General features: G+C 36.8%; 1 protein-coding gene across 6 annotated transcripts in view; it reads right to left on the bottom strand.

The window, feature by feature from the left end:
* SEC22A (SEC22 homolog A, vesicle trafficking protein) overlaps positions 1-26,292 on the bottom strand; it is a 68,135-nt gene that overhangs the window by 26,846 nt on the left and 14,997 nt on the right. For 5 of the 6 annotated variants that reach the window (XM_057503326.1, XM_057503332.1, XM_057503324.1 and 2 more), the window contains exons 3-5: positions 25,116-25,279; positions 23,794-23,988; positions 7,735-7,850 (exon numbers count right to left, since the gene is read on the bottom strand). In XM_057503326.1, coding sequence (XP_057359309.1) covers positions 7,735-7,850; positions 23,794-23,988; positions 25,116-25,279 — 475 coding nt within the window. Of the gene's footprint in view, positions 1-7,708; positions 7,851-23,793; positions 23,989-25,115; positions 25,280-26,292 lie in introns of all 6 variants that reach the window. The other variant, XM_057503342.1, reaches the window with a different exon arrangement.

Below are 26,292 nucleotides of genomic sequence, written 5' to 3'. Positions count from 1 at the left end.
TATATAATGGATGTATGTATATGTTTGTGTGTGTATATATGTATATATGTAAAACACAGAGAAAATTGTGGATGGTTTTTATTTTCTTCTTTATGTATTTTCCCCTAATTCTCTAACAATGAGCATAGAATCAGGAAAAATACTTTTGTTTTTTTGGAAAGAAAGTAAGCACTGCATCTTAGCATATGCCATGAAGTAAATAAATACTTACTCTGACCTTTAATAGGTATGTTATTTCCTCAAAAGGTAAGAACAAATCTGTGGGAAATAAAAACTCAAGGAATAAAAGCAAGTGGCTTATTTCTGCTTTATAGTGGCCATCACAATTTTAGAATCAGATAGTCCTGGAATGTTAGTACTGAAGTGGTCCTTGAGTCTATGTAATCTAAAACCTTCATTTTGTAGAAGAAGAAAAAGATCTAAAAGGTAAAGTCACCCATTCAAGGTCACAAAGTTAGTTACTGCCAGATGGGACTCAGGTGTCCTGACTTCCAGGCCAGCCAGCATTTCTACTGCTGTATTAGAATACTGTTTTTTTCCTAAAAACTGTACCACATGCAAATTACTTCTTGGTTGGCATGAGCCCAATTAACAGCATTGTTTCAAGGTTCATCCTTAAAGGAACACAGGTATATAAACCCACTGTGATAAAAGCTTATGCATTCATGAGGTGCCAATTCACAATAAACCTATTAACATCTCTAAACTCAGAACAAAGTTAGGAATGAGTGAAAATAATCTAATTTACACATTACTGAAAACAACAAATCACAATCAACTTAAAAAAAACTATACTCATCCTAAACCTCCCTAGTTTGAACTTTTACCAAAGAAAAACTTCAGTGATAGGAATTTTAATAAATTCCTTGTTATCATCCTAAGAGGCAGTTGTTAATCTAGAAGAAACCAAGTTGAGCTGAATCTTCAGTGTCAGATATACAGGAATGTTGATTCATGAGATTTCTCAAATTTAAATGTGCCTCGGGCACCACATTACACACTAGAAGATAAATGTGGTAATCAGTTTTAGCATTTGAAAAAAGTATTTAAAATTCATGGCCTTAAAAAGTAAACTTTAAATTAGTATTGCTCACATTCAGGAAATACACTACATATTTTCAGCCAGATCTAAAAATATGATCCCCAAATAAATCCTTTGCTCTTAAATCAAGTGTTAAGGAAATGTTGAGGCCACTCAATCTGTGTATTGCCTTTCTGCCTCATCTATCACTACCATGATCTGAATAGCTCTACACAGGTAACTTCAAAACAGATAAAGGTTTAAGTCCCATGTCCTGGAATTTGTACTCATGTCTACACAGCAGACTACCTCAAAAAGTTCTACTTTTACTAATCAAAAATTATCTACAGTGACTCTAAAGATTATTCCTAACACAAAACACAATGATGAACCAGAAGAAGGCTAAGAATATGTCTTAAATTTAATGGCTTTACTAAGAATAAACAGGGTCTTTTATCCAATTCAAGTTATGAACAGTGATAAACTATAATGAGATAAAGCCAAAAGTAAGAGACCTCACGTTCCAAATTTTGTGCATTTTTCAGGCTAATTCGAGCTATAAAGGATGTACTTGTTGAAATTAATTTAGTTTGCACCCCTAATCCCACTCTGCTTAAAACTCTAAATTTATCACAGTGACCTCTGCATTCTGACATTCCATTTTTTCCTTTTGTTTGCCTATTGTGTGTTCTGTCTTTTAGGACACAGAATCTTAGGGAAATGCTACATAGTGCTCTCTCATTATTGTCATAACAAGACAGGGCAGCTGTGCATTTCTAAGCACCAGTCACTTAACCACATATTTGCCTCTATATAGATGTAATATCTCCAATCACTACAGCAATGGTAATCTCTACTTTGGGTCCAGTGAATTTCCAAAAGGAGTGATTCTCTTTTAGGTGAGAGGATCAGAATTTGCTGGGAAATCTTTTAAAACCATGTATGGGTAACTACCTGTGGACCGCATTCCCCCCTCCCCCCAGTTTGCACTCTTAATTTCCTTGCTCCTCTCTCAACAGCACTGTTTTAGGAACTTCAACTATTGGTGAGCACATGGAATACATCAGGTGGACTAGGACAGAACAAAGACTTTAGGACGACACTACGGTAACAACATAACCAGTGTCCCCAGTTTCCAGCTAACAATCCCACAGGGACCATTTACAGTTCCCTGGATCAAGTAAGTAAGAAACACTGTTGGTGTAAATTCAGTCTACGACAACAGTGAAAAAGAAAAAATTCTGTATTAACCATCAAAAAGACACATCTTCAAAGACACAAGCATCCAGAGAGCCCCCAAATTATAAATGATCTACTAATAAAAAAAGACCACTGAAACCTTTTCCCTACTCCTAAGTTGCCCCTTGCTTTTTTCACACCCTAACACCAGTTTTAAGGACTGTTTAAAACAAGTAAAAAACCTTGACACTTCTAGTGAAGCTGTGGAATCTAAGAGGCAAGAAAAAGCCACAAAACCCCAGGGAAAATGCTCAGACTCCCCTTGCCCACACAAAAATATTTACCTTTGCTCTGCCTGAAACTTTTGTTACTTGAAAATGTACCTATTATGCTGCATTAACAAAAGCTATTTTTTCCCCTGCTTACATAACAGGTGCTAATTAATATTCATTTTTATTAAAGTCTGAATAATATATTAATATTCTTCAAAAAGCAAAAATAATATATAAGAAGAATGTACTGTGAAGTCTCAGTCTCATCCTGCTTCCCATCTGTCTAGGGCTTACCACACTCATTAGCTTTTCTTTCCAGAGTTTTTTTATGCAAATTAAGATAGACTGTTATTTACCTAGGCCATCACTGGTAAGGGAAGTTGGGGCTGAGCTGAGGGGGACTGTTGGGTGCGAGGTCAGAGGATCTGGTCTGTCCATGTTTCACTGGTTTTCTCAAAACGGCCACTGTTGTTAGAAGGCACAAAATTGTACATCCGGACTTGAAACATGAATCAGATTCCAAAACCCAGGCTCCATTCTGGCTAGAGCTCTGAGGTACCCCCTGGGCTGTGTCAAGGGGAAGGCTCAGCCCCTCCATAAGAACAGAAAACCTGATCCCCCATTTCCTAAGGGCTGGCTAGGTAGAACAGGCTGTATTTTAACAGCAAGGTGGAGCCATACCTAAGGCTCCCCTTTTCTGGGCTTTGTTTTAATGCAGATGTGTGTGTGTGTGTGGTGTAAGCAGACAGTACAGAGAGTTCCCATTGCCTGCTCTTTCCCCTGCTCACAGTTTCCTATTATTATCTTGCATTAATGTGATACATTTGCTAATTCTATGAGTTTTGATGAATGGATAATGACATAACCACCATTACAACATACAGAATAGTTTCATTACCCTAAAAACCCATGCTCCTCCAACCATTCATCCCTTTATCCCTCCTGCCGAACCCCAGGCAACCACTCATCTTTTCACTTACTCTGTGTGGTTGTGACTTTTCCAGAACATCATATAGTTGGAATCATACAGTATGTTGTTTTTCAGACAGCTTCTTTCATTAAGCAATATGCATTTAAGATCTAGCCATACCTTTTTGTGGCTTGATAGCTCATTACTTTTTATTACTGAATAATATTCCATTGTGTGGATTACCACAGTTTATGAATTCACTTTTTGAAGGAAACCTTAGCTGCTTCTAGTTTTTTGAAATTATGAAGAAGGCTGATATGAACGTTCATGTGGTTTGTGTGTGGACATAAATCTTCTACCATTTGGGTAAATATGCCAGAGTGTATGGTAAGGCTATGTGTAGCTTCATGAGAAACAGCCAAACTGTCCTCCAAGGTGACTGCGCTATTCTGCACTCCCACCAGCCAAGAATGAAGAGTTCCTACGGTTACATATTCTCATCGATATTTGGTATTGTCTATTTTTTTGGATTTTGCCATTCTAATAGATGTTGACTGGTATCTTATTGTTTTAATTTGCAATTCCCCAATGGCATATGATGTTGAACATCTTTTTATGTGCTTATTTACCACCTGTATATTGACTTTGGTGAAGTATCTGTTTGGTTCTTATGCCCAATTTTTAGTTGGGCTGTTTGCTTTCTTAAGTTTAAAGAGTTTTGTTCTGTTTTTTTGTTTTTTTTATATGTTTTAGATATCAGCCCTTTGTCAGAAGTGTTTTGCAAGTATTTTTTCCTAGTCTGTGGCTAATCTTTTCATTCTCACAACAATGTCCTCTGCAGAGCAGAAATTTTTAAATTAAGTCCAACGTAACCAATTTTTTCTTTCATGGATCATGCTTTTGGTGTTGTATGCAAATATTCACCACCAAACTCAAGGTCACCTAGGTTTTCTCCAGTTATCTTATGAGTTTTATAGTTTTGTGTTTTACATTTAGGTCTATGATCCATTTTTAGTTAAACTTTTTGTGAGAGATGTAAGACCTGTATGTCTAGATTCATTTTTTTGCATGTGGATGTCCAGCTGTTCCAGCAGCATTTGTTGAAAAGAATATCCTTTCTCCACTGAACTGCTTTTGCTCCATTGTCAAAAATCAGTTGACTATATTTGTGCGAATATATTTCTGAGCTCTCTATTCTATTCCACTGATCTGTTTGTCTATTGTCTTGCTAATACTACACTGTCTTACTTATTATAACAATACTAAGTCTTGAAGTTGGTAGTGTAAGTCCTCTGACTTTTTCTACAGTATTTTGTTGGCTTTTCTAGGTCTTTTGTCGTTCTATATAAACGTTAGATGACTTCACCAATATCTAAAAAAAACTTTCTGGAATTTTTATTGGGATTATGTTGAGTCTATAGATCAATTTGGAAAGAGCTAACATGTTAACAATATTGAATCTTCCTACCCAGGGGTTTTACATTTTGTTTTGTGTTTTACATTTAGATGTCTTCATTTATTTAGATCTTTGACACATCAGTTTTATAGTCTTCCTCATATAGATCTTGTATATATTTTGTTAGATTTATTTTTAAGTACCTCATTTTGGGGGTGCCAATATAAATGGTATTATTTTAAGTTCAGTTGTTCTGTGCTGATATACAGGCAAGCAGTTGATGTTTTTGTATTAACTTAGGATCCTGTGACCTTGCTATAATAATTTATGAGTTCAAGGAGTTTTGTCAATTCTTTGGGATCTTCTACATAGACAGTCATACCATCTGTGAATAAAGACAGTTGTATTTCATCCTTCCCAATCTGTATATCTTTTGTTTTCATTTCTTGTCTTGCATTAACTAGGTTTTGAAGGATAATGTTGAACTAGAATGGAAAGAGGCAACATCCTTGTCTTGTTCCCACTCTTAAGAAGAAAAGCATCTAATTTCTCATCATGATGATAGCTATAGGGTTTTTGTAGATTATTCTTTATCCAGTTAAGAAAGTTCCTATTTATTCTTAGTTTGCTGTGAGTTTATAAACAGGAGTTGGATTTTGTCAGATGCTTTTTCTGCATCTACTTATATGATCATATGATTCTTCTTCTTGAGCCTATTGTGATGGAATAAACCCCACTTGGTTGTGGTGTATAATTCTTTTTATACATTATTGGATTCAATTTACTGTATTTTGTTGAGGATTTGTGCATCTATGTTCATCAGAGGTATTAGTCTGTAAGGCTACCTTTTAAAATATAAATAGGCTAAGAAATATCTGAGCTATTCAGTCAGTTACATGAAAATGGTAATTAGATTAATCAGATTATTGTTCTTCTGAAACCTAAAACACAACTACAATGAGGCTAAGAATACTGATCAGAGAGAGAACATGAAACATTTAGGAATCAAGGCAGGCATTAGCCATGTATGGTAGCTCAAAAGCATGAAAAACTGTAGCTTATATACTTTCCTTAGTTTTGAAGTTGCTAATCCCAGGAGGGAGAAGGAAAGAATCAGTTTAAGAAGAAGAGGGACAGGCTATCTGAACGCCTGAAAGAAATGATTTCCTTCAGATATGCAGCCTTATCTGAATTTTAACTTAAAAATAATGTGGTCTGAGCCCAAGTTCCACAACTTACGCTCAGCCTTCTGAGTGATGGATGGTAAGGTGCTGTGGCATAAAACTTGTCTCTAACCAGGCTACCTCCTTCACCTTACTTATTAATTTGCTAGTTTCTAATACCCAGAGAACTTTTTAACGACAGAATTTCAACTTTATAATACCACCTTAAAAAATTTTACCAACTCTAAATACTAATTACACCATTATTTATGTAATAAATTTCAGTTTATTAATTATTTTAAAAATAAAATTTTATACTCTATCATTAATAGAAACTAGCATCCCTTACCAAACTTAGATACTACACATTAATATACATTAATACATAATTCTAAAAATTAAAAATGTTCGCCCCTCCACCACCTAAAGTCATCTGTTGTGTAACCAGAGGTAAGTAAAATGTGTCCCATATTTCAAAAAATATTCATCAAAGCCACCCTTCTTCATTTTAAAAGCAATGAAACAGGACCAGAAAGTAAGGTGAGCTATTCAAGGTCAAGGAGCTGGTCAGTAGCTAGAGCTAGAGCCAACCCTCTCTCTCCTTCTTCCACAAATGAAAACCAACTCTTCATGCACCTACACTACTGTTCTTTCCAATACACTGAGTTTTTTTTTTAAAAAGGCAAAAGGGTATCTTATATATTAGCTTTTTCAATCAGCAGTCTCCAAACTGCCTTTCTTTTTTTTTGACAGGTTGTCTAACTGGCTCAAAATTGAACTACTGCTGGAACAAAGCTCACCTGGCCAGGGAACAAGGGCAGAAATACCAAGAGACAGCAGCCAGCTGTCCTGTGCCTGAAAGGGAAGAGGGCTTTACCTGTTGGCCCAGGATATTTGGAAGAGGAATTGGGAAGTCGTGAGAAACAACCTCCAACCTCTCAAGGGACAGCTCAGCTGCCTGAAACCTATGATGTTCCTCTGCTACTGGCTTCATACAGCTGAGATGTACTCTCTGAGTGTTCCCCAAACTAATAGAGTTTTAAACAGAATGTAAGGTGTGCTAAATGGGTTTTTTAAAATGGTATGCTGAGCTTAATGCTAACCAAAAAAAGAGAACTAATTTACAATGTGGAAGTAAAAAAATTTTTGGAGAAAGAGAAAAAGTTAGTATATTCTTACAGCTGCAGTCTCTGGAAGAAATTCCAGTAGAAAACAAAATACTTGGCAATATCTGAAGAAATCAGTGGTTTCACAAGCGGCTACCAACAGAAGGAAAAAGAGCAGATAACTACATAGGAATACACAGAGGTCAGAGAAAAGCTGGCACATGAATGCCCTCTTATTCCTTCCACTCCCCTCTGTCCACTCAGATCCTTCCAGGTCCTGCTACCTGCACCCCCCAAGAGCCTCCTCTTCCTATCCTCACTCACACTGACCTCTCCTCTCCCAAACTCTGTGCACTTGGCAATTATGTGTGGATTTCTTCACCTCGTCAGCTCAACTCTAGGCTCTGAGACTGCAGAGCCCATGTCATAAAAATTTTGGTGTTCCCAGAGCACTTAGACACAGTGCCTTCTGCAGGGTAGAGAGTAAATAAGTACATGCTAATTGAGTCAAAGAAGCCAACTAGAAATCAGTGTTTTTAGAGGAAGGGGAGACTAGGGCAGGTATAAAGAATACAGAATCTGAGCATGCATTGTAAGTTGTACTAACACCCAAATCAATTCAAATCAATTATGTAATGAGCAAAATCAATAGGCACAGTACCTGAAACTGCAAAAATAGCACAGTACCTGCAGGAGACTTTCTATGGCATGAAAACCTCGAATTAAATTCAGAGCTCCACATAAAAGACTAAGAATAAATGCCACAATGCCTGATAGAGTTGCTGGTTCCAATCGCTGGTGAGCTGGAAAATAAAAGAAATGGTTAGAAATGAACACCAATACCTCATGTCAATATCTAAACTTATATAAAATGAAATTCACTGCTCAATTTAGATGGGTCAAATATAGGTTGATCTTCATAAAATTATTTAGTATCTTAGCAATTAAATATTTTTTAAATGCAAAATGTCTGATATGACAGCTCATTCCCCTGAATTCATGTTCCATTAACTGTTTTTTCTCTACATTTTTAACAAAAGCATCTAGCATGCATTTGGGGGTACTAAGGAGTGCTGACACCTGGCAGTAAATCATGTAGAAAAACTTTACTGCCTAAATATATCTACCATTTGCAAGTAACTGCAAATATTTGCTAAGGTGACTTTGCTTGACTATTCACTGCATAATTCCTACTTTTTATGAAAGTGATTAGAAAACATTTTTAAGGACAAATATAGCTTACTTTTTAAGCAAAGGTCTCCCTTATTTGGGTTCCAGGGCTATAAATACCATGAGACATACATGAAAGCTCATTTATAATCACCAATCTGAGCTCCACAATAGAATGGATTCTTTTAGCTATGAAGTTCCTGGTCTCTGAAGACTGCTTAAAGGTACAAAGAATAAAATACTAGTTAAAGAAGTGACCAGTGTATCTTCACATTCCCTCATCTGTCAGGGCTTCAGCAGCATGAGACATTTAGTTATACAATAGCTTCCCTTCATCATCATCTTGTGCTTAATAGAATTAACAATACAGTCTAAGTGAAAACAGAAAACTAAGTACATAATCATCTAGACCTCAAAAGGGAGACAGAGAGAAAGAGAGGACCACAAAACTACATTTAGATCATTTTATTTAAATCACTGAAGTGTAAAAACCCTAACAATGAAGTTAATGAGGTGGAACATTAATATAAGGGCAGGCCTAAATTTCTGCAACTTATATCCAGCCACGCCAGCAAAAAAGCTTCCCTAAACAGTTCGTAAAAACACAAAACCCCACATATCACAAACACAATTTATTCTTCAAGCTCAGCAGGAAATGCTAATATGGAATAGCATTTTCTTAAATTTTTTCTTCTGTGTCCAAGCTGATGGCTTGGTTTCTCAATCAATTTCCTTGAGATTTCGATATGAAAAAAAAATTAAATGTCTTTATATAGTACTGTTACAAAATTTTCTATCAGTAGAGAAAAAACTCAAAATTTAAAAATCTTATCCAACTGGCCTACCAATCAGTCACATTTTTCATTTCCTCCTTCATCCTTCCCCACACACTCTTAGTAGTAAGGAAGAACTGGCCTCTAATAAAAAAATAAATCCCTTATATGGGTCTCAGGCTTAAAACTACTTGACAACTGAATAGGTTATATAAATCATATTTCTAAAGTATACAAAATAAGTTTACCTTACAAAAAAAAAAATCCAAATAATGTTCCTTATTAGAACTAAAAAAAAATCTTAGCTTTTTACAATTTGAAGTATGGCCATTCATGAATGGGAAAATACTACCATTTTAATATGTAACATCTGTTTAAGAAATAAACACCTATATAAATTTAAGTTTTTAACATTTGCCTCTTGGCCTTGAAGCATTCTATTTATAAGGATAGTATATCACTTATAAATTATTTCAAAATGACCAGAAATATTTTAAAAGGTCTGAAAGCAAAACAAGCCTCCTTTAACAAGGACAAGGCATGCACTACACTGAGGGCCCTGCTGGCGCTGGGCCAAACGACCGTGGGAAAGAAATCCTCAAGTGGAGATTCCCCAGCTCCTCCCCCCAGGGCCTGCGGGAATGGGTACCTAGAGGAAACTCCATCTGCACCAGTATGAGGATGACACTCCTTAGGTACAACTTCTCACTTTCACAAACCCAATGATATATTTAATCACATTTTAATGTATTATGTTATATATGGTATTTTTTTATGTCAGTAAAACCAATTTTATATACATTGGTATCCATAAATGCTTACTTCACGTGTAATCTGGCACCATGATAGGCACTATTAGGTACAGAATCAATTTGGAACAATAATAAGTGAGAGACAATGTAAAAAAAGAAAAGTAATTTTGCCAAATCCAAAGCAGTGTCAGCTGGCCAATTTTTCTTTTGTTTTATTTTTGCTATTATTGTCTTCTGCTACAATGTCTTTTCTTTAATCAGTCTCCTTGAGCCCCAAAATGGCATTTTTATGGCAAAATTAAAATTTTTTTATGTAAAAATGATTAACGGAGAGTTTACAAAAGTTCTTATGGAAGTAAGAGGAAATCCCCTGGAACCAAAGGGCTGTTGGTTATAGGAAGTTAAATATATTTATTCAGCAAATACTTTTTGGCATGACTCTGTATAAGATGCTATACTCTAGAAGATACAAAAAATGAATAACACAATCTGCTCTCAGAGGGAAATGGGCAGACTGATAGCATATGAAAGTAATAAGCATTCTAAATTAAAAGAGTTAAGGAATGTGAAGAGGAAAGATAACTAGGGGAAAGGTGGTGACGTAGGAGTGGTAAGAGGAAAAAAGGAGTATCTCTACAGATGGTTAAAATCTAGACAAGTGCAAATAGAAAGAACTGCTTTCCATGCAGAGAAAAGAATATGAGCATGGAATGGAAGGAGAAGCAGCACTGAACAGTATCAACACACCTACAACACTGTTACCTCCACTAATCCTACAACAGTGGCTCATCTCAATGTGCCAGGCAATGTGTCAGGTGCCAAGTGCTTTGTATACATGATCTCATTTCATCTGTCCAGGAACCCCTGCAGCTGGCACTATAATTATCTGTTTTTTTCAAACAGGAAACCAAGGTTAAGGGGAATTAAAGTAATTTGCCCAGAGTTAAGTAGATGAGATTTAAATCCTGGTAGCCTGACTCTAGAACTCATGCTTTTAACCACTTTGATATTGGGCATTTGGTTTTGTTTGGCTCAAAAGGATGTTTATGAAAAGTAGAAAGAAATAAGATCAGAAAGCAAATTAATGGTCTGAAATACGAGACTAAAAATTATGAGCAAATACTGAAGAATAAGAAACTGATGTGATTAAGCTATGCTTAAAGAATATTAATCTTTTAAAGGGTTATAAAGAGATTAAAAGGAGAGAGAAATATTTTCTCACTGCCTCTTCATTGGGTACAAACTTGTCCCATTTGTCCTTCAAAATGGGGCACTTTCTGAGATAGGCATGACTAACTTCTCTCTAAATTTTCTTTTCTGTTTGTTGAGGTTAAAAAGTTTGCTGCAGGTTAGACAAGTAGTAAGTGCCATCTTCAAAGTCAGCACTGGGCTCTGTCTGCCTGCAAAGCCCACGCACCTGCTACAATTCTACACCAGGGAGCTCAGGAAGGAGTCACTGCGAAAGACGGACTGAAACGAGGGCCTGAATTATGAAAGTGACAGCAGAAATGCAGAAGAAGAAAGAGGTGAGGGAGACTACACAGGTTAAAACTATGAGACTTGACAACTAATTACATGTGAGAAACAAAAGGGAAAAAAGAATCAAAGAAAAATGCCAAGGTTTTAAGTGTGGATGATGGGAAAGGTAAAGGTGCTATCAGAACCAATGGAAGAAATTCAGGTTTGATCAAGAATGGGGACCCTTTAAATATATTAAACTTGAGGTGAATGTGAGGTAACAAGCACCTGAAGAATGGAAGAGTAAGTAGGAGAGCTGGAGAAACAGATGCCGTCTGCACCTGAAGTGCAGTCTGGGTGAGATGACCAAGGACAGAAGTGGGCCAAGGGCAAATCCATGGTATATAAACTACCTTTAGGGGGACGATGAACTCAGGGAAGACAGAACCAGAAGAGGCAAGAGCCACCAAAGCCTAGGCAGGAGTGGCCATCAAGAAGAAGAAAGGCTAACCATGCCTGTAGATAGGACAATCTGCACGGAAAAGGAAAAAACAAGAGTATCAAATTTATTGACTGGTTGTTGGCCCCTTATATAAAACAGTTTCAGAGGAGCAGTTGAAGGCAAAATTCAGACTGCAAGACCGTAAATAACTGGTGATGTTAAGAGACAGAAGCAGTAAGTGAATACCACTGTAGTCAAAGGAGAAAAGCACAGGATGACAGCTTAACAGATGTAATTGGCTTGAGAAATAATTATTTCTCCCCTGTAATGGGGTGGAAGAAGGAGATTTGAATACATGTGTAGGTGGAATGAAAAAATTCAGTGAAGAAGAAATAGAAGAGCCAAGAGAAAGGTAACAGAGCGTGAGAACAGTCACCATGAGGATTCAAGATGGGAACTCAGACTCTAAACCTCAAACGCATCTCAATACCACAGTGCCTGTGCTCTGAGCCAAAGACAAATCTCAGAAGGTACAGTCATTCAATGATGTCCCAAAGAGCTGGAGAAATGGGTTTTGGAACATAGGAGAGAAATTTCAGGTCAGTTCCATTTAAATGCACATAATTTATTACTAAATCATGACTGAATGAGACCAATTGTATGGTACAAATACACACTTTGCTTTTCACCAGTCAGGTGCTTCGTTACCATTACCACCTGTCAAAAGCCGGTGTGTCCAAGGCTCCAAGGCCTGAAAATGGTACTTCCTTTTTACTTCTTTTGGAGCATGCATCACATTCTACTTTATGTATTTTACTTATTGGCATGTATTTCCATTCCCCATCTTGAAAACAGATAGTGTGCTTACTATCTTCATAAAATGCTTCACAATATTTAGTATAATACATAGGAGAAAAAAAAGCAGTAAGTATCTGTAAGATCGTGGAGCGGCAGGTAGGGGTGAGTGTGTGTGTGTGTGAAAGAGAGACATTGGGAAATCTATTTGACTTGTGGAATGCCAGCTGAATAGAGTGGCATTTTCAGGCAATTGACAAATTATGTAGATGGAAAATAGTATTTTAGCTGATCAACCAAATATTTATCCTAAAAATGGAGGTCAAAGAAACTGAGAAAATTGTATTAAATTTAGGGTTCTGTGACTTTTTAAAAAGTAATTAACAAAAGGCATAAAATTTAAAAGATTATAAAAACATTAAATATTGGTGAGGATTAGTTTAGGAGCAATCAAAATTCTCATATACTGCTTGTGCGAAGTACTGGTACAACTACTTTAGAAAACTGGCAGTTTCTTAAAGTTAAATATGCACTTAATCTTTGACCTGGTAATTCCACTCCTACTATTTACTCAAGAGAAATGAAAACATATGTCAAAAAGATGAATGTTTGTAGTAGCTTTATTTAAAATAACCAAAAAATGGAAACAAGCTAATGTCCATCAGCAAATGAATAGATAAACAAATTGTGGTATGTTCAATGACTACTAGATAGCAATAAAAAGGAACAAACTATGGAGATATGCCATATATATGTATGACATATGACATTGTCCTAAGCAAAGCTGAACATGAGTTGTGTTATATAATCTTGTTTATTTAAAGTTCTAGAACAAACCAAACTAACGTAAAGTGAAAAAAATCAGAACAGTGGTTGCCTGGAGGAGGGGCAGAGATTGACTGGGAAGGAGGGACACAAAGGGACTTCCTGGAGATACGGAAATGTTCTACATTGTGATAGGGTTATGTATTAATCATGTATTTTTATTCTGTACCTCTGATACTTTGACATCTTTGGGCCTTGTGACCCCTGAGGACTGGGCCTCCAAGGCTACCTAATTCCTAAACATAGCAAAGAACTCACTTGCAAGAGTGCCCTTTCAGAAGCAAACCCCCGAAACCAGAGCCCACACCCCTAACTACCTCCTCTTTGGTGCTCTCACTCTCAAGGCCACGATTTCCCTGCCCAAATCACCCCAGGGTCAGTTATCAGACAACTAAAGACAGTCCTGTGTCCCAGAGCCTGATTAAAGTATTCAATTCTTAACCTGTTTACTTTGCCTCTCTAGTTCTCTTCTGGGGAAATCACAACAAAGGCTCTTGCCCACATTTTCTCCTCCTTTGCCTCCTGACCAACACTGGCACTTCCCCATGGCCCCCTAGTGGTGTGGTGTGCTCCCTTCTCTTGGGATCTATAACAATCTTCTCAATGGCAGTTTTCTCCTGATCTGTTTGTTGGCCTTGCCATACCTGAGTAAGAGTAAAATCTATATGTTAAAACAGAATGTGATTTATACAAATATATCTGTTGAAACAGTATAGCAAAGATTTGTGAATTTCAATATGTGCAAGTTTTCCTTAAATTTAAAAGAAAAAAATCCTTAGAAACAAATTATCAAGAGGATGAGTGGGGAGTGGGTAGAGGTACAGAGAAAACAAGAAAGGCAAGACTTTGATACAGTTGCTGTAGCTGGGTAATGGGTACATACGGGCTAGTTACACCATTTGTTTATATATATACATGATAAAATATTAGAAATCAAAAAAAAGTAAAAGCAGGACATAGTATTTAACATATGGACCCTATGACATACAGAACAACCATAGACTTTAGAATATAGTAATATGGCAAAAAAAGCATTCATGCCAGACTTTGGGGAGAAGAATCAAAAGGTTAGAAAAAGAACAACAACAATTTAAAAAAAGCTAAGAAATACAAAAAAGAGAATTTAAAAGTAATATATTATAAGAGAGGAAAAAAGCCTGAAAATAATGTTTATCAAATAAATATTAACCAAAAGCCAGAATAAAGTAAATAAATGTAAGGGGAAAAAAATGAAAACATTTAAACTTGGAAACTATAGAAAACATTATGCAGACTTGGTCTGGGTTAAAATCAATTTAATAAAGTTCTAATTGTGAATTACTTTAAAAACTTCCCTAAAACTTTTCTTTCTCTCCCTTCCTTAAAACATTAACAAATCCCAGATTCTCCCCCATTTTCCAGGTGTCTGCTGTTTGGTAATCCAGGACACTACTGCAGTCTATAGGTCAGAGGGGGCACTTCTGGGAGGTAATACAATATGTGGAGTTTCTAACAGAGTCTGCCTCCTCCTAGATCAAGCTGGGCCCCTGCCCCAAACTAAGGTTATCCTCCTGGATCCTGAGTCTGTATATTAATGGAAAGATACCGTTAGCAACAATGACTGCCAGACCTATAGAATTAGAACTATTAGAGAAGGAAAGGCCAGTGAAGTCGTGGAGCTCCCCCACCCAAACATCATCCAAACAGTAATCTGTGGGGAAACTGAAGTGATCAGTTTCCCTTTTAACTTTTTAGCCATTATTTATTCAAATACTTTTTCTGCTCTTTCTTCTCTCCTTCTGGTTCTCTCATAATACATATGTTGGTGTGCTTTAATAATGCCCCACAGTTTTCTAAGGTGCTGTTTATTTTTCTCCATTCTTCTCTCTGTTCTTTGGACTGCATAATCTCTACTGATCTGTCTTCAATTCTGCAAACTCTTTCTTCTGCCACTTCAATGAATTTTTTATTTCAGTTGTATTTTTCAATTCCAGAATTTCCATTTGGTTCTTTTGCTCTATAATTTCTACCTCTTTATTGATATTATCTATTTAATGCAACATCACTGTCATACTTTCCTTACTTCTTTAATCATGGTTTCCTTCAGTTCTTTAAGCATAATTATAATGGCTACTTTGAAGTCTTTCTGTTAAATATGACATCTGATCACACTCCAAGGCAGTTCCTATTGCTTGATATTCCTCCCCCCAGTGAATGAATGATTATTTCCTCTTCCTCTGCATGTCTTATAATTTTTTGTTGGAAATTGGGCATTTAGATGACATATTGTAACAGCTCTGGGTACTGGTCCACCTCTTCTCCCTGAGAACTTATTATTGTTATTTGCTTGTTTATTTGTTTCCTGATTAGCTGAATTACTTTAGTGAAATCTACTTCTCCCTTTCCCCCATAATTTCTATTCTATTAATCAAACCAAATATGAAGTGTATGTTCGGCCCTGAATGCAATATTCGAAAAATACTAACAAACTAAAGCATGTACAAAGGAAACTTCCAGGGTGAATTGGGTTTCAAAATGCCATAGACAAAAAGGCTAAAGGAACTGAAAATATTTTATATGAAGTCAGTAAGACAAATAAAGGATAGAAAAGACACAGAGTTGGAGAACTAAAGATGGCAGTGTGAGCGGTGAAACAGAAACCTCCTTCCAGAACCATATATAATATGAAAATATAGCAAATACATCAAATCCTGAAAAATCAATAGGAAAGAGGCTGAGGCAGACTGTCTACACCTGGGGAAACCAGCAGACTTCAAGAAAAAGGGTAAAGTACCAAAGCCATGATCTGAAGGGACCCCATGCCAGCTCACCAGAGGGAGGAAGAGAACCAAGCAGGGAACAGGTAGAAGCCTAAGACTGCTGAACACCCAGCCCTGATGATCTGCTCTGGGAGCACGAACCTACATTGCATGGTGCTCTGGAGATTAGTGGGATTGGAAAGCTAAGACAGGCAGAATATCCAGAGAGACTGAGATTCCAGCCACTTATAGAAAACAGATCCACATCCAGCCACTCTGGGACAATAGAAAGGCGGGCAGTCTGAGAGTCTTTCTAACAGCAAAAGGGCTGCTAAAGGGGCAAGGATGCACAGAGCTTGCTGCTCAGGAGAAATGACAGGTGGATAAAATTGTCCAGGCACACTCTTCCCAGCAGCTTGGGAACTTTCAGGAGCTTCAGGTGCTCCATCCCACTGGCTGGCTATGAGCTATGAGGCCTTAACTGAGATATGCAGCCTGCTGTGTCTTCCTCCAGGCCAGCACCAGCTCAAAAACCAGCCGCCCCACTACTGCACCAGGCCAGCCAGAGGGTGGCCCTGCTAATGACAGCTACAAGCATAGAAGCTTCTCCCTGCATGCTTACATCACTGGCCCTGGCAGTGGTCACAGGCACTGCAGCCGGGAAGCAAGAAAGAGCTCTTTCCTCCCAATAGGCACCAGCGCTGCTCCCCTATGACCTCCACCATCACTCCAGGGGTTGAGCAGCTCCAGAGAGTAGAGCTTCTGGGCACCAGAGAGCACCACCTACAAATACGAAACATCTAAAGGAACCAGGTTCAAACCAAAATCCCACAAACACCAGAAAGAGGACCCAATTAAACTGAACTCATCAATCTTCCTGAAAGATATTTCAAAATAAAAATCATAAAAATGCTCAAGGAGCTACAGAAAAAGATTCAAGAACTAAGGAAGGAATTCAGGAAGGAGATATAAATGTTCAAGAATACAGTATCTGAAATGAAATATACAATGGAGGGATTTAAAAGTAGATTACATGAAGTAGAGGAGAGAGTAAATGAAACAGAAATAAAAAGAAGCTGAAGCACAGACAGAAAAAAGGATCTCTAGGAAGGAAAGAAAATTGAGAGAACTGTGTGACCAATTCAAACAGAACAATATTCGCATTATAGGAATACCAGAAGAAGATAGTGATAAAAGGATAGAAAGCGTCTTTGAGGAGGTAATTGCTGAACACTTCCCCAGTCTGGGTGGGAAGGAGATAGTCTCTCAGGCCATGGAGGTGCACAAATCTAATCTCCCAACACAAGGGACCCAAGGAACACAACACCAAGACATATAATAATTCAAATGGCAAAGATCAAGGATAAGGACCGAATATTAAAAGCAGCCAGAGAGAGAAAAAAGATCACATACAAAGGAAAACCCATCAGGGTACCATCAGACTTCTCAACCGAAACCTTACAGGCCAGAAGGGAGTGTCATGATATTTTTAAAGCAATGAAGCAGAAGGTCCTGGAACCACGAATACATCTGGCAAGATTATCATTTAAATTTGAAGCAGGGATTAAACAATTTCCAGATAAGCAAAAGCTGAGAGAACTTACCTCCCACAAATCGCCTCTAAAGTGTATTTTGGAGGGACTGCTATACATGGAAGTGTTCCTAAGGCTAAACAGCTTCCACAAGAGGAAGTAAAACCACAGTAAGTACTTAATTACTAAGCAGATGAAAAATCAAATCAACTACCCCCAAAGTCAGTCAAGGAATAGACAAAGAGTACAGAATATGATACCTAATATATAAAGAATGGAGAAGGAAGAAAAAGGAGGAATAAAAAAAAAGAACCTTTAGATTGTTTTTGGAATAGCATACTGAGTTAAATTAGACTGTTAGACAGTAAGAAAGTTACCATTGAAACTTTGGTAACCATGGATCTAAAGCCTGCAATGGCAATAAGTACATATTTATTGATAATCACCCTAAATGTAAATGGTCTGAATGCACCAATCAAAAGACATAGCCACTGAATGGATAAAAAACAAGACCAGTCTATATGCTGCCTACAAGAGATTCACTTCAAACCCAAAGACATACACAGATAAAGTTTCATGCAACTAACAGGGAGAAAAAAACAGGAGTTGCAGTACCTGTATCAGACAAAATAGACTTCAAAACAAGGAAAGTAACAAGAGACAAAGAAGGATATTACACAGTGATAAAGGGGTCAGTCCAACAAGAGGATATACCCATTATAAATATCTATGCACTCAACACAGGAGTACCTACATATGTGAAACAAATACTAACAGAATTAAAGGGAGAGATACAATGCAATGCATTCATTTCAGGTGACTTCAACACATCACTCACTCCAAAGGACAGATCAACCAGACAAAAAATAATTAAGGAGACAGAGGCACTGAACAACAAATTAGAACAGATGGATCTAACAGACATCTACAGAAATCTACAGAACACTCCACCCAAAAGCAGCAGGATGCACATTCTTCTCAAGTGCACATTTTAAAGAATAGATCAAATACTAGGCCACAGAAAGAGCCTCAGTAAATTCAAAAAGATTGAAATTGTTACGAAACAGCTTCTCAGACAACAAAGTTATGAAACTAGAAATAAACTGTGCAAAGAAAACAAAAAAATCCCACAAACACATGGAGGCTTAACAACATACTCCTAAATAATCAATGGATCAATGACCAAATTAAAACAGAGATCAAGCAATATACGGAGACAAATGACAACAATAATTCAACACCACAAAAATCTGTGGGATACAGCGAAGGCCGTACTAAGAGGGAAATATATTGCAATACAGGCTTACCTCAGGAAAAAAGAACAATGCCATATGAACAGTCTAAACTCACAATGAATGAAACTAGAAAAAGAAGAACAAACGAGGCCCAAAGTCAGTAGAAGGAGAGTCATAATAAAGTTCAGAGCAGAAATAAATAAAATCGAGAAGAATAAAACAATAGAAAGAATCAATGAAAGCAGGAGCTGGTTCTTTGAGATAATTAACAAAATAGACAAACCCCTAGCCAGACTTATCAAGAAAAAGAGAGTCTACATACATAAACAGAATCAGAAATGAGAATGGAAAAATCACTACGGATAACACAGAAATAAAAGAATTATTAGACAATACTATGAAAAATTATATGCTAACAAACTGGATAACCTAGAAGAAATGGATAACTTTCTAGAAAAATACAACCTTTTAAGGCTGACCCAGGAACAGAAAATCTGAACAGACCAATTGCCAGCAAAAAAACTGAATTGGTAATAAAAAAACTACCTAAGAACAAAACCCCTGTACCAGATAGCTTCACCACTGTATTTTATCAAACATTTAGTGAAGACCTAACACCAATCCTCCTTAAAGTTTTCCAAAAAGTAGAAGAGAAGGGTTTACTTCCAAACTCATTCTATGAGGCCAGCATCACTCTAATACCAGAACCAGGAAAGACACCAAAAAAAAGAAAATTACAGACCAATATTCTGGATGAACATAGATGCAAAAATACTCAACAAAATATTAGCAAACCAAATTCAAAAATACATCAAAAATATCATCCATCATGATCAAGTAGGATTTAATCCAGGGATGCCAGGATGGTACAATATTCAAAAATCCATCAACATCATCCACCACATCAACAAAAAGAAGGACAAAAACCACATGATCATCTCAATAGATGCTGAAAAAGCATTCAACAAAATTCAACATCCACTCATGATAAAAACTCACAACAAAATGGGTATAGAGGGCAAGCACCTCAACATACTAAAGGCCATATATGACAAACTCACAGCCAACATCATACTTAACAGCGAGAAGCTAAAAGCTTTTCCTTTAAGATCTGGAACAAGACAAGGATGCCCACTCTCCTGACTTTTATTCAACAGTTCTGGAGATCCCAGCCATGGCAATAAGACAACACAAAGAGATAAAAAGCATCCAGATTGGTAAAGAAGAAGTTAAACTGTCACTCCTTGCAGAAGACATAATATTGTACATAAAAATCCCAAAAGAATACACCCAAAAACTACTAGAACTAATAACTGAATTAAGCAAAGTTGCAGGATACAAAATTAATACACAGCAATCTGTTGCATTCCTATGTACTAACAATGAACTAGAAGAAAGAGAAATCAAGAAAACAATTCCTTTCACAACTGCATCAAAAAGAATAAAATATCTAGGAATAAACCTAACCAAGGAAGTGAAAGACCTATACCCTGAAAACTACAAGACACTCATGAAGGAAATTAAAGAAGATACCAATAAATGGAAATACATCCCGTGCTCATGGATAGGAAGAATTAATATTATCAAAATGGCCATCCTGCCTAAAGCAATCTAAAGATTCAATGTAATCCCTATCAAAATACCAATGGCATTCTTCAATGAATTTGAGCAAATAGTTGTAAAATTCATATGGAACCGCAAAAGACCCTGAATAGCCAAAGCAACCCTGAGAAGGAATAAAGCTGGGGGAATTACGCTCCCCAACTTCAAGATCTACTACAAAGCCACAGTAATCAAGACAATTTGGTACTGGCACAAGAACAGACCCACAGATCAATTTAACAGAATAGAGAGCCCAGATATAAACCCAAGCATATATGATAAAGGAGCCATGGATATACAATGGGGAAATGACAGCTTCTTCAATAGCTGGTGTTGGCAAAACTGGACAGCTACATGTAAGAGAATGAAACTGGATTATTGTTCAACTTCATACACAAAAGTAAACTCAAAATGGATTGAAGACCTAAATGTAAGTCATGAAACCATAAAACTCTTAGAAGAAAACATAGGCAGAAATCTCCTGAATATAAACAGAGCAACTTTTGGTGACTCTGTGGCATCTTAGCACACTGATGGACAGTGACGGCAATAGGGTGCAGGGGGGACTCGATAATATGGGTGAATGTAGTAACCACATTGTTTTTCTTGTGAAACCTTCGTAAGAGTATATATCAATGATACCTTAATAAAATATATATATTTTTTTAATTTAAAAATAAATAAACATGAGCAACTTTTTCCCGAATGCATCTCAGGCAAGGGAAACAAAAGCAAAAATGAACAAATGGGACTATATCAAACTAAAAAGCTTCTGTACAGCAAAGGACACCATCAGTAGAACAAAAAGGCATCCTACAGTATGGGAGAATATATTTGTAAATGACATATCCGACAAGGGATTAACATCCAAAATATATAAAGAACTCACACACTTCAACACCCAAAAAGCAAATAACCCGATCAAAAAATGAGCAGAAGATATGATGAGACAGTTCTCCAAAGAAGAAATTCGGATGGCCAACAGACAAGAAAAGATGCTCCACATCACTAATCATCAGGGAAAGGCAAATTAAAACTACAATGAGATATCACCTCACATCAGTAAGGATGGTCAGCATCAAAAAGACTAAGAACAACAAATGCTGGCAAAGATGCGGAGAAAGGGAAACCCTCCCACACTACTGGTGGGAATGTAAGCTAGTTCAACCATCGTGGAAAGCAATATGGAGGTTCCTCAAAAAACTAAAAATAGAAATACCATTTGACCCGGGTATCCCACTCCTTGGAATTTACCCAAAGAATACAAAGAATTCTCAGATTCAAAAAGACATATGCATCCCTATGTTTATTGCAGCACTTTTTACAATAGCCAAGATATGGAAGCAACCTAAGTGTCCATCAGTAGATGAAAGGATAAAGAAGATGTGGTACATATACACAATGGAATACTATTCAGCCATAAGAAAGAAACAAATCCTACCATTTGCAACAACACGATGGAGCTGGAGGATATTACGCTCAGTGAAATAAGCCAGGCGGAGAAAGACAAGTGCCAAATGATTTCCCTCATTTGTGGAGTATAACAATGAAGCAAAACTGAAGGAACAAAATGGCAGCAGACTCAGAGACTCCAAGAAGGAACTAGTTGTTACTAAAGGGGAGAGGTGTGGGAGGGTGGGTAGGGAGGGAGGGATAAGAGGACGGAGGGGTATTATGTTTAGTACACATGGTGTGGGGGATCACGGGGAAAATAGTGTAGCACAGAGAAGGCACATAATGAATCTGTGGCATCTTACTACACTGATGGACAGCGACTGCATTGGGGTAGGGGTAGGGACTTGATAATATGGGTAAATGTAGTAACCACATTGTTCTTTCATGTGAAACCTTCATAAGAGTGTATATCAATAATACCTTAATAAAAATTGAAAAAAAAAAACAACCTCAGTGAGATATCACCTCAGACCAGTTGGGATGGCCAATATAGAAAAGACTAGGAACAACAAATGCTGGTGAGGATGCGGAGAAAGAGGAACCTTCCTACACTGCTGGTGGGACTGTAAATTAGTTCAACCATTGTGAAAAGCAATATGGATATTCCTCAAAAAACTAAAAATCGAAATACCATTTGACCCAGGAATCCCACTCCTAGGAATTCACCCAAAGAAAACAAGATCTCAGATTCAAAAAGATATATGCACCTCTATGCTTATTGCAGCACTATTTACAATAGCCAAGATATGGAAGTAACCTAAGTGTCCATCAGTAAATGAATGGACAAGGAAGAAGTGGTACTTATACACAATGGAATGCTAGTCAGCCATAAGAAGAAAACAAATCCTACCATTTGCAACAACATGGATGGAGCTAGAGGGTATTATGCTCAGTGAAACAAGCCAGGTGGAGAAAGACAAGTACCAAATGATTTCCCTCATTTGTGGAATAAAACAAAGCAAAACTGAAGGAACAAAACAGCAGCAGACTCACAGACTCCAAGAAGAGACTAGCGGTTACCAAAGGGGAGGGGTTGTGGAGGGGTGGGGAAGGGTGAGTGGGGAGGGAGGGAGAAGGAGATTGAGGGGTATTATGATTAGTACATATGGTGTGTGTGGGGGGGTGTCACGGGGAAGACAGTGTAGCACAGAGAAGACAAGTAGTGACTCTGTGGCATCTTACTACACTGATGGACAGTAACCTCAGTGGGGTATGGGGTGTGTGGGGGGAGTTGATAATATGCATGAAACATAGTAGTGACCACAATGTTTTTTATGTGAAACCTTCGTAAGAGTGTATATCAGTGACACCTTAATAAAAAAAGAAAAGACACAGAGTTGCTGGCTTCAAAGTTCTGAAGTGCTATTCTGGTACAGTTGAAGAGAGGGAGAGAGAGGTCACAGAATTTAGACAGGCAGGTAGGCATTACAGGGAACAGATTTTAGCTCAAAATGTAAGAAAGAATTTTTTAAACAAGAAATTCAAAAATGGCCTATGGTACCTTATAAAATAATGAGGTCTCCATTTTTAAGAAAAAGTTTTCAACCTGTCAGAACTGTTGAGTATGGTATTCTTTGTCTGGTAGGCAAAGTTTGAGTAGATGATCACATTTTCTGTGACAGTCAAGAACACTGGCCTTGAACACAGCTATTTTGACATGATGCAAAGCACTTTACATGACTAGAAACAAATATTATAAATAAGCTATTATTCATTTCTAGAAAATGTTTATGAAGAAACTTTCTTAAATGTTTCCCTGGCAAACCCCTGAGATTGTTATTTAAAAGTATTTTCTTGATTAGTTGTATTATCTGGTAGATCACTGTATAAACCACTGGGAGAAAGGATTACTTTGAACTTCTATATTCTCTCATGTACTTGCTTAAAAATATTAGAATAGGTTTATCGACTTAAAAAAGTTCTTACAAAAGATTTTTTTTGTGTGAAATAATTGCGATCTAGAACTCACCAGAACAAATCTTACCAGCACCTTTATAGTCAACAGAAAATGCAGATGTGACTCCATTGGCTGCCCCCAGCTCACACATGGAAATTTGATAAGGGGGTCTCAGCTTGATTTCCATCTGCATGTCAGACAGATTTATCTTTGTTGAGAGAGACCTGGGATTATTATATCGCTGCTTGGTCCTCTGAATGAAGTTATCTATGCAAAATAAAAATAAATTCCCTTATAGTCATTTGTTAATTAAATCATTTGAGAGTATATTGTTTATGGACAGTATATCTTGCAGATAAACAGTTTAATTTGTTACCAAACTGTTCAAATCTGTCATAGAATATTCTAATATTATTTGTGTTTAATGATTAGTACATCATGGAATTACGTTTTTCACTCTACAAATTAATAATTGTGAATAAACTAAGGTTTTAGCACTACATGACTATAAGAATATTTCTACTATTATATCCACTTCAAGGAATTACTTTGAACATTAACAAAAACAGTTTTCTTTAACTTTAAACCAGACTCTTTAAAGGGATTCATAGCTCATAAAATACTAAGTCTGTCAGTAATTGCCAGTTGTAATTACATAGAACATACATAAGAAATTGCAAGTTCTTATTAACCTGTTTTCTTTTTTAATGCTTATACCTTAGAATATGTTTTACAGATAAATTTAATGAGATCAATAAAAGATTATTTCCTAAATACCCTCTAAGATACTTCCTAAATATTTACCATTTTATTTCCACCATTTACAATTTGGTTTTACTTTTTTTCCTTCTATATCAAGAGTCAAACAAATTAATGTCCATAAGCTAAATATAGCCTGTTTTTGTAAATCAAGTTTTATTAGAGTATAACTATGCTCATTCATTTATATATTGCCTATGGCTGCTTTCAAGCTACAATAGCTGGGTTGGGTAGTTGTGACAGAGACCATATGGTGTTTAAAGCCTAAAAGATGTCCTCTCCAGCATATGTTTGCCAATCTCTGTTCTACGTTAAGCAGACCATAAAAGGTTATCACATAAACACAAAACTCTGAATCCCTGGCTTATAAATTTCTCATTGAGAGATTGTTCTCCAGGATTAACTATTTGTGCAAATAACCATAATCCCTTCCACAGTTCAAACAAAATTTTTTCTTACAAGTTCCTAAATGAAGAAGTTGCTACAATATATAAACTATTTGTTAAATTATCCTATCAAAAGCAAGGTAGCAGAGTTTTCTGTTTTTCCCCTTGCCCCCCAGTATTAGGTAAGAAATTGCTTATGACTAGATGGAGACATGATGATGAAAAAGAAAAAAAAAATCAGTCCCTTACCAAATTCAATGAAACAGTATGGTCTGACAGCAGTATTTGTCTTCATCATGTTATAAGTAGTAATAAACTCCTTCTGAAGCTCATCCAGGAAAGAGAAGGCCAGAACACTGGGGTAATTTTCAGTGCACAACATCATGTAACTCACTCCCAGAGAGCTAATAAAACTATAGTGTAAAAAACATTGGTTTTAAAATTTCAAATGAAACCAAGGTAATATGTTGTTTCACAAGACTGGTTCTATATATATTATAAACTGCAGCTAGGGTAGCAATGAGGACATTAAAATTACATATTCCAGTAAAAAAAATTAAAGGAACAAAAATATAATACTGTTTTCAGCTACAATTACAGTAGACAAAAAAATGGAACACACCTACAGAGGTACATACACTGAGGTTCTAACACTTCAGTTATTTACCACCTGGCGTAGAAAGCAGGGGAAAGAATTATACAAATACATAAGGGTACATACGGATAGCGTTAAGTCTTAAGGTTTAACTCTTCAACCTCACGGAGTTTAACATTGTTTGAATCAAGAACTCTTCAGAGATTCTGATGAAAGTTATGCATGCTCTCATCAGGAAGATGTCCAAACAACACAGAACTTGGCACACAATTTCAGGGTGATTACCAACCTCCTAAAGTCATCCACTGACCCCAGAATCAAATCCCCTACTTCAAATAATAATGAATTATGGGCCACTGGGGGTAAAAAGAGGAACTTAACAAGTTCGTAATAACAACAAATAAAATAAAAGGGGACTAAGAAGGACTCTTGCAGCAGAGTGTTAAGTGCCAACAGGCAAATGTACAGATGGTGCTAGAATTGTAAAAAAATCAGCATTTTTGCAACCAATGTGGTAAGGATTGGATCAAGCAAGGTCAATCAATGGATGCTAAATCTAGGTGGAAATTTTGGTAAGGAGCAGGGAATCTTGCATGGTTTCAAAATATCTTCCCATGGATTGCTTATTGGTTGCCAAAGGGAATATATTTATTATACAGTAGAAACTACTCAGCACCCTGACCAAGTGCTCTGACATCATAATGAGGGGCCAACGGACTGATTTCTGTGACTCAGATGTGATATCCTCAGAAAGACATATCGGCTATGTACTATTCTGGCCAACAGTGCATGATCTGAATTTAATCACGGAAGGGTATCAGAATGATCAGT

This window comes from Manis pentadactyla, chromosome 1 (assembly GCF_030020395.1).
Source record: "Manis pentadactyla isolate mManPen7 chromosome 1, mManPen7.hap1, whole genome shotgun sequence".
Lineage (NCBI taxonomy): Eukaryota > Metazoa > Chordata > Mammalia > Pholidota > Manidae > Manis > Manis pentadactyla.
The sequence above is the reverse complement of the archived record's forward strand: the minus strand, read 5'-3'. Positions and strand labels throughout refer to the sequence as shown.